The sequence below is a fragment of the Phaethon aethereus genome (assembly GCF_964289735.1).
Source record: "Phaethon aethereus genome assembly, chromosome: 2".
NCBI lineage: Eukaryota > Metazoa > Chordata > Aves > Phaethontiformes > Phaethontidae > Phaethon > Phaethon aethereus.
Window position 1 is genome coordinate 23591586 of NC_138582.1, and position 9592 is coordinate 23601177.

The following is a 9592-nucleotide window of genomic DNA, read 5'->3' on the forward strand; positions in this document are numbered from 1 at the left end:
CAGGCACGGCAGGACTGGAACTGTGGTGACTCAGGAATGGCCACAAATGCTCTGCAGAAAAAGGGTCATGAGCAATAATGTATAAAATGCACGTACACAGAGACTGAGGTTAGTATCATGTATTGCTGGGGAGGAACACAGCGCTGCCAGCGAAACAGGATTTGCTTCATCTGGCAATCAGACTGGTAAAGCAAACTAAAATGGATAAACTCAAGCCTTAATTACAAATAAGTTCTGGTTTTCACTCAGTATTCTAATAAGCAATTGCTGAACCAGGACAAAGCACGTTTTTCCCAAGGCTGGGATGTGTGAGGAAAATGGGGTATGAAGAGGAAGGGAAAAGAACTTAGAGACAAAAAAGGAGACAAGCTGCCTTGTTGCCGATTGTATGCTCCACCTCCCCAGTTATCTGATATAGAAAGCTCTGCAACTGCTGTCTGTAGCAGCAGAGACACTTCCCCAATCATTAATAAATGAACGCGAGCAGCAGTAGATGTGCCAGGGAAAAGAGAACAGCCCCACACTGTACAACCCTCTTCTGCCCTGAACTCTCTGTCTACTGCCTCCAGCCTTCCTGCCACCCTCTTCCCATTCTCAGTTTGCTCCCTTCCTTCTGTCCTTCCTTCCTTCCGTCCTTCCTCTCGTGTTCCCTGGCTGCCACTTTCCTGCCATTTCGGCGCTGCCTTTTCCTGGCCACCCCGTCAGCCTCAGCTGCTTTCAGACACCCACCGCATCGCTCTGCATATGAAAATGAGCCATCACATTTTCCAGCCTCTGAAGCAGAGATTATTTTTGGGAGAGGTGGTTTTGACAGTTCTGCCCTGCAGCTCCCAGGCAGAGCACAGGGCAGGCTATGCCAGTGCAGGTGGGGAAGAGGAGGGAGGGTACAGTGGCTCAACACACAGGCAGGACTCCTGGTTCTGCGTTGAGGGGACTGGAGGTCTGTGGGAGGACAGGAAGGTCCTGTGGGGTAGGGGAGTCAAGGAGCAGATAAGTCTCCCCGCTTCTGAGGGCCCCTCTTTCCCAAACCCAAGGCCAGCTGCTAGCAATGCTGCTACAAGACACGCCACCGAGAAGACAGTCAAGCCCGCCTGTGGAGGACAGGCACAGCCAAGCCCCGCTCAAAGTCCCTCACCCCGGCTGCATCCCTGTGACCCTCAGGTCATCTCTTACAGAGCCCATACTCCCTGCCAAGTACCACAATCCACACCCAGACCTCATATGAAGATCTGGCCTAAAGGCCCCGGAGAGGGAAAGCGTAGCAGGGTTCTCACCTACCAGTCCAGCCCCAGCCATTCTGCGCACCGTGACTGCGGCTGGTCGGCGTCATCACGTGAAACTTGCGGGGACGGAAGGTCCGGCTGGCACCTGGACGGGGGCAGTAGGAGACCGAGACTGACATGGTGGGCACAAACCCCAGGGGTGAGAGGAGACCCTAACACAGAAGGAGGGAGAATGAGCAGAAGGTTTCCTGAGGGACTAGAATAGCAGGGGCTGATGAGAAGAGCAGCTGCAGAGGGTTGCTCTGGAAATTAAAGTTGAAACGAGCTGGTTAAAAGCAGCAAAGACAGTAGGTGGCTGGGGAGGCAGAGTTGGGAGTGCCTTGGGATGGAGTGGCTGGAGAGGAACAGACAGGGAGGATCCGGGAAATGGTGGAGGAGGCGGCACGGTGTGAATGGCCGTCGCTGGTGCGGCACAGGCTCTGGCAGGCGCACTGGGAATGGCCACGGGAGAGGCTTTTGGGGAGTGAAGGCAGCCCTGATGTCATGGGAAGGAAGGTGCATTAAGAAGTATTAAGAAGCAGGGTGTGTGCTAAGAGCACGTGAGATTAGCAACCAGGAAAGGCGAGCTGCAAGGACTAGTGGAGAATGACCACTGGAAGGGGTGCCGCAAGCGGCAAGGGCGAGCCTGCAGGACCCACAGCAACAAAGAGCCAGGCTGTCGTACCGGGAAGCCAAAGCAAGTATGGACAAGGAGGTAAAGCAAGGACAGGAGGAGAGAGAAGTAAGAGCAAGCAAAGAACAAAATGGAACGGGCCACTCAAAGCGGGGGTTGATATTGCAAGTCAGCCCTTTGTAATTTTCTCACAGTTATACCATAGCGGAGCTGGGTCACATCCTGCACTGAGAGATGCACGGCCAAAATGCCAAAGCATTGACAGCAGCCTCACTTGGTGTCCCCTGAAAGCTATGGCAAATCTAAAAAATTTTATGTGAAAATAATTGTGTTTTCTCCAAAGAGCGGTTTATTTTTGCCAGAAAATTACTGCAGAATCACCTTAATTCACACTTAACAAATAGTCCAGCATATACCTCCAACATCTTGCCATGGTAAACAAACTAAAGATGGTAACAGTTATTTCATGTTACACACCTTCAGTTCATGTTGGCAATTGGATTTTTAACACTAAAGTTCTCGCTATATGAGTAAAACTTCTGTATATATGCATTACATACTTGTATGGGTGAAAAAAGTGACCCAGATCTGCCTAATTTCCTGCTCATGTACAGGCAGAAGCTAAGAGTTTTGTGAGTGAATTTGTCACGCAGGGTTAAACTGTATTGCTGGTGCAACTTCTACAGATTTAGTTTTAGGGACAATAATAGGCTTGAAAAATACTTAAAAATATTTAAAAAAAACGTGACAGAACCTGCCATAAGCAGAAAACACAAAATTTCACCAAGAACTATTGTGGATTAGTCTTACCTTTATTTCAGCCAGAGCAGATGCAGACAGATGCACTGATGAGCCAAGAAGCCTTTCCCCAGCCGTGCCTCGCGTGACGGTAGCACCTTTTGGCAAAGGAGAGCATGTTCCGGGAGTCAAGCAACCATTGCATCAACATTTTTTCCTGTTGATTTCAGCAGGAAACAGACAGTAAACACACTTTCTCCTGTTAAGGCACCCAGAGATGTGGGATTCGGTGGAGTCATTTGTGAACAATTGTTTGCTACTACTAGTGAGAAGGATTTGGATCATCCTGAAGTTAATTCTCTTTTGGTAATTCCCTCTAGGTAAGGCAGTCAAGCCAATCAGTTTCCCTGCAGGCATGGCAGGGATCTTCTGGTGACAGGACAGAAACAGAAGATGGGAGACGCAGATTTCCCTCTGTCGGGATGTGATGATCGTGGAAGCTGTAGGAGTGAGGAGGGAGGGATCCCGCCACTGGCAGTCTGGAGCAGGGGGCACAGCAGGGGAGTGCGTCCCATCAGACGTGCACAGGGTACCAGCGTGATGCCAAGTAACAGGAATTCCAGCTGTGCAACATATCAGTGGAAACGCTGGAATTAAAGCAATACCAAAAAAAAGCGCGTCTTCCCAAGAATAAAATTACCACTCCTATGTCAATACACAAGTCTTTGGACTAATTAAGAATTGGTTTAAATTACGTTTTACTCTCTGCTCATGTTTTGCAACTGTTATATCCGCATTCTTCCTTTGGGCTGAAGAAACTGCTCGCTTGCTATTCTCACAGCGTTTTTTTCACTTTCAGACATAATTAAAAAATTCTGGGAGGTTTCCAGGCAAGTTACAGGAGGACATAATCTGCTGTCAGACCCCTCCTGCCAATTCGGATCGGCTGACAAGAAGAATTAAGCAGAATGAAAGAGTACTGGGCCACACCACCACTAGAAAGGAGAAAGAGATATCCTGGAAGAAGAAAAAAAAAAAAAATAGTAGAAAAATGCTCTGAGCAAACGAGGTCACACTGCCTAGGAGGAGGAGGAGGGGAGACCTCCGAAGTGAAGCTGAATAAACAGGAGGAATGGAACTGAACCGTAAGGAAGCGGCGCCAATATTTCTAGAGCAGAACAGCAGCCTGGCACCAGACGCAGCCTGGCTCGGCATCCTGCTTCTCAGGTGCTGACACGCACAGCCAACCTCTTCTGCTTTTATTAAAACTTTCTGACAGGAAAGAGAATCCACCTTAAACTCTGCATCGAGCAGAATATATCACACAGCTCTCGCCCTTCTGGAGTGCCGCGGGCTGCACTGTAACGTAATTAGCTGTGACCCAGCTAATTAGCAGCTGTTACCCAAGCTGGCTGCACGGCAGCTGCCAGGAAGCAGGGCGAGGGAGCACAGCGGGCTGCGGCCTGCAAACCCGGAGCCACCCCGACGCGTGGCAGCACCCCCCCAACCCCCGTCCGCGCAGTCGCGGCTGCGTGGGTCTCCACCCTGCGTGGACCCGGGGCGCCGCCACGGCACACCCGCGGGTACCCAGGCGCCCAGCCGCAGTGTTTCCCCCCAGGGGCGATGGGAGGGGGCAGAAAGGCCTGTGGAGGCCGGAGCGGCCGCACCGCCCCGCTCTCCCCGCCCCCCTCCGCGGCCCCGCTTCACCTCAGCGCGGCGGGCGCAGGCGGACGGGCGGGGGCCGCGCCGGGGAGGCTGCTCCCCCGCCCCCCCCCCCAGCCGCGTGACCTCATGCGCGAGGAAGCGCCGGGCCGCTCCCACCCGGACGCGAGGGGGGGGAGGGGGGAAGGCACTGACTCAGCCGGCGGCGGGGACTTACCGCGGGCCGCGCACACGCCGCGCTGACACACTGGCCACGCCGCGGGGCAGCCGCCGATCACGCGCGGGCGTCGGGCGCCCATTGGTCACCGCCTCACACACCTTTGCCTGCGATTGGCCGGGCAAGGCCGGGAGCCCCGCCTTCTCCGCCCCCCCCTCTCGAGGGGCCGGGAGAGCCGCCACCTGAATGGGGAGCGGCGAACAAAAAGAGGAAAATAGCGGCAGCGGGCGGAGAGCGGCGGCGCGGGCTCCGGTCGGCCTCGGCTCCCCGCCACCGGTGAGTGGCCGGCCTCGCCCGAGGAGCGAACGCGGGCCTGCGGACCCTGCAAGGCGCGCGGGGCACCCCGGCGGTGCGTGGGGCGGTGTGGACGCGGTGTCCCGAGGGGGAGCGGGAGTCCCCGGCGGTGGCGCGACGTGGGGGATCCTGAGGGGTCGCGTGGATGGCGGTCCGGGCTGGAGGAGGGACCGCGGGCGGCGGCATGAGCGGGAGACGGAACTGAGGCGGCGAGCCGTGGCGGGGGGAGTGGGGCTTGCTGGGTGGCCTGCGGGACGAGGGGAAGTAACGGGGGAGCCCCCGCGGGGAGAGCCACGGGAGGGGGAAAGAGTTGCCGGGAACCTGCTGGCACCACTGGGTCGGCGACGTGCAGCCGGTGTGCCGGCGCGCCCAGCGCGGGGGAGCGGCGGGGGCGGCAGGCTGCGCGGCTGCATGTGCCGGGCAGGGGGGGGAGTAGGGAGGGAGCCGAGGGGGATCCCGGCGCGGCGGGGTCAGGCGGGGGCGGCGGGGCGAGGCCAGGCCCGGCGCCAGGAGGGGGCGGGCGGCGCTGCGGGGAAGAGCCAGCCGCAGCCCCCCCCCTTCCGCCCCGCCGCGCGCTGACGGAGCGGTGCTGCCCGCCCGCCGCTTCCCTTCCCCCGCGGCGGGAGGCGCCGGGCGTGGCGGCGCTGACTCTCGCCCGGCCCCCGCCCGCGGCGAGGCGAGGCGGCTGTCCCCGCCCCGCGGGGCTCGGGGGGGCGGGGCGCGGTCAGCGGCGGGCTCCCTTCCTGCCGGCTGCCTGCAGGCGGGGGCGGCAGCGCGGGGAAACTGGGTGAAAGGTCGGCGCGCGGCAGTGCCCGCGCCGCCGAGCAGGCGCTGATCACGCTTTGTTCACATGGCCCCCCCGCCCCGGGCCGCTCCTCGATCGGCGCCGGGCCAATGGGCGCCGGCGCGGAGTGACTCGACGAGCCAATAGGAGAGGGCGGGGGCGGGGCGCGCGGGGGCGGGCGGCGGGGAGCGCCGGCGGGGTACGCTGAGGTGAGGGTGGTGCGCGCCCAACGGCCGGGGGCGGGGCCCGCGCCTGCGCGCCCCGCCCCCGTCCCCTCAGGCTGCCGCTGCCGGGGCTGCTAGTTAGCTGGTGACAGCGGGGCTGGTGTACCGCCCCCGCCGCCCAGGGGTGGCCAAGTCTCCTTAAAAAAACGTATCTCACCCGTGATTCCAACTCCCTGGAGACGCGGCTGACAGAAGGGAGGCTTTTCCACCCACACCATCTCTTCGGGGCGGAGGAATTCGCCAGCAGCGGCGGGCACCCTCCCATGAAATCGAAAGCTGTGCTAGGGATGTTCGTGGCATGCGCAGCCGAGGAGGCTTTCTGCGTGGGTTGGTTCTGAGAGGTGATCGGTTAGATGGTGAAAATGCGTATATACGTTTTAGTTCTTCATCTTGGCGATTTTCCTTGCGTACGTGCGTGTATGTGAGAGAGACCTTTTGAGTATTTTCTGGAATGTTTTTGGTAGCTAATACCTTTTGAAGAACATGTGTGTCAGTCCAATATGGTCCTTTCTCGTGTCAAAATAAGCACAATACTGAGGGCTGTGTTTAAAGTAAGAGTGGAAGGGGTGTGGGGTGCGGGAGGAAGTTTTGGGGTTTTTTGTGAAGATTTTTTTTTGAGCTTTCAGACACAAGACTTGCAATATGGAATAACTTAAACTGTTGCTTAAGATTTTGGGGGAGTTCTTTTGTCTCAACAAAATATATAACCTTCACCAGATGACCAGATTTTCCTTCATAAAAATAGTCTAAATAAGAAAGAGGGCAGGAAAATACGGGCATACCCCCCACATGACCCAGTGTATTTATCTTGCATAGGTTGCTTTGTTTGTTTTTTACGATACCTTCTTATAAGTAAATGCAAAATATTCCGGCTTAGCATGAGGTTTAAAGTTTCCTTTTTTTCCTCTAACTGAAACAGGAGGAAGAAATGGAGATGATGACTGAGAAACGGAGAGATACTAGGTATTTCTGGAACAGTACTGAAAAAAGCGATTATGAGGCTGTAGAAGCCCTGATTTCTATGAGTTGCAACTGGAAATCAGACTTGAAAAAACATGTAGAAATGAGACCTATAACTCCAGCATCTGATATGTCAGAAGAGAGTGATGAGACTTTGCTTCCCGGAGCAGTGGACTTCAGCGCGATACCAGCATTTGTAAGTTTTTGAATTTGTACTTGTGTATGCTTGTTTTTAACATGTGGCGATGCATTGGTAACTTACTGTGTCTCTCTCCCTGCATAGTGCCTGACCCCTCCCTATAGTCCTTCTGACTTCGAGATGTCACAGGTGGTCCATCCGGCAACACCGGCGCTCAGCAAGTCGCTGGCAGAGGCTGCCAAGCCTCCTGTGGCTGTACCTCGGAGAGAGGTGGAGAGGCCTCCAGCAGCTGGACCTCTGAAAGCTCAAGCAACGAGTGTTATCCGCCACACGGCTGATGCCCAGCTTTGTAACCGCAAAACCTGCCCAGTGAGAACCGCCAGCGTGCTGAAATACCAGGACAGTGTTTCGAGGGAAGTGAACGGTAAACAAAAGGCTGAAGCAGAACATCCGTTGTGTTCCGCCGTGGTGCCGAGCAGAGCCAGCAATGAGAGCGGTGAACCGCCAGTGACAGAAGGAAAGACCGCAGAGACAGCCATCAGTCCGGTGCCCTTGACGAAGCCCTCAGTCAGCAGCCGTCAGCCTATCCCGGGACCGGCACAGCCATCAGCAGCGCTGGCACCGCCATGCCCTGCCCAGGGCGGTGGGGCTCCCCCTGTGCCAGTGATTTGCCAGATGGTCCCGCTGCCCGCAAGCAACAATGTCGTGACGGCTGTAGTGCCCTCCACCACACCAAGCCAGCCGCCGTCTCTCTGTCAGCCCATGGTCTTCATGGGCACCCAAGTTCCCAAAGGTGCTGTGATGTTTGTTGTGCCCCAACCAGTTGTGCAGAACACAAAGGCTCCCGTTGTTAGTCCGAATGGCACGAGACTCTCTCCCATTGCCCCTGCTCCTGGCCTCGTACCTTCTGCAGCAAAACCTACTCCTCCAGTTGATTCTTCAAGAATAAGAAGTCACATTTGCAGCTACCCAGGATGTGGGAAGACGTACTTCAAGAGCTCCCATTTGAAGGCTCACGTCAGAACACACACAGGTTGGTTGCTGTTGCTGGATATTAAACCTGAATGTAGAAAATTGTGGCTATGTGCAGAATTTTTTAAGGTTCTACTAATGACCGGATTTGTTTGTGGAGCAAATTGTGGGGCAGTAATGAAATACTTTTTTTTTTTTTTTTTTTTTTTTTGGCCAACGTGCATTAGAATGCTGCCTGATCTCTGACAGGAAATCTCCCGGGGGGGAAGTTGACTCAGCAGTTTGTTTGTGCTGGACTTGCTTCATGGCAGAAGGCGTTCAGTAATGCTTCTGGCGAGTGGGGAAGCAAGGCCTTGCCCAGCATATAGTATGCTTTTCCAGAGCTAAAGGCGCCTTATTAGGCTTCTCCACAGGAATGCCCTTCCCAGAAGTGGGGAAAACTTGAAGAGTTTCTTTTACACAGCAATATAAGGATCCACTCCAAACTATCCCTACCTTGGTTATTTTAGAGTAACTTCTCCATGCCTCAGCTCTCAATCGCAGCAGCAGAAAGAGTTGCCTGTATTTTGACTAGGGTTCTTGTTACAGAAAATGTTGCTACAGGTTGTGTTTCAGAGGGCAGTTCTGGGCATGCCAAGTTGTCATAGGCTGCAGTTCATGTGGAGCTGAGAGTTTAAATCGGCTGTCTTGAGACGTAAAGTGCATCTCAAACCATGTGGTTCCAGAGAATTGTTAATTGTACTGCTTAATTGAGAATGGTACTACGTAGCCTTGAAGATAGTGAGTCTACACGTTTAAATATTGGTATAGAAAGAACTTTTCACATTTTGTATGTATAAAAAATAATATTAATGTATATTTTTGGCTCAACTCTCATAATAGAAACTTTTTTTTAACAAAGTCAAATCCTGCCAGTCAATGCAGTAGTGTTTGTTGCTCAGTGAGTACTCATGGGGCTTTTTTCTTTGTCATTTTTTTTTCTTTTAGGAGAAAAGCCGTTTAGTTGTAGTTGGAAAGGCTGCGAGAGGAGGTTTGCGCGGTCTGATGAACTGTCTCGCCATCGCAGAACGCATACCGGGGAGAAGAAGTTTGCCTGCCCGATGTGTGAGCGGCGGTTCATGAGGAGTGACCACTTAACGAAGCATGCGCGTCGCCACTTATCGGCTAAGAAGTTACCAAACTGGCAAATGGAAGTGAGCAAGTTGAACGATATTGCTGTGCCGCCAACACCTGCAACTGCACAGTGAGAGGACTTACTCTGAAGATGGTGGCATTAACTGTTGTCACTGGGATATGCCAGCTCAAATAAAGGCTTTTGCTCCTGGCCTGCGATTCTCCCGCGCCAGCGGCTGGCGCTGGCGGCGCAGCAGAGAGGCAACGGCAGTCTGTGCTCAGTCACAAAAAATATTGCTGGGAGAACTGGTGGCTGACTGGAATAGTGGGTGTCTTTTGCACTGGTAAGGAGAGAGAGAGAGAAAGGGAAGGCTCTAGAAGCAGAGCAGTGCACGTTGTGCCAGTTTTGAATTTTGCAAATTATTCGTATATACTCTAGACCAGTCATGTGTAAGTGTTTCTGAAGGTTCACTGCTGGCACTTGAGACCGACTCCAGTTTTAACTTTCTGCTGTCAATCTTCAGTACAGCACAGATGAGGAAGTGTACAGGCGTGGGCCAGAAAACCCAGAATGCACCTGCGTAAGATAAACC

At 54.4% G+C, this 9592-nt stretch overlaps 1 protein-coding gene across 1 annotated transcript; it reads left to right on the forward strand.

Annotated features, from left to right (window-relative positions):
* Positions 1 to 6740: 6740 nt before the first annotated feature.
* On the forward strand, positions 6741 to 9300 carry KLF10 (KLF transcription factor 10). The gene is made up of 3 exons (XM_081996747.1): positions 6741 to 6971; positions 7059 to 7947; positions 8874 to 9300. Exons 1-3 carry the CDS (start codon positions 6744 to 6746, stop codon positions 9131 to 9133), a joined length of 1377 nt encoding a protein of 458 aa, XP_081852873.1. The 5' UTR covers positions 6741 to 6743; the 3' UTR covers positions 9134 to 9300.
* The last annotated feature ends 292 nt before the right edge of the window (positions 9301 to 9592 follow it).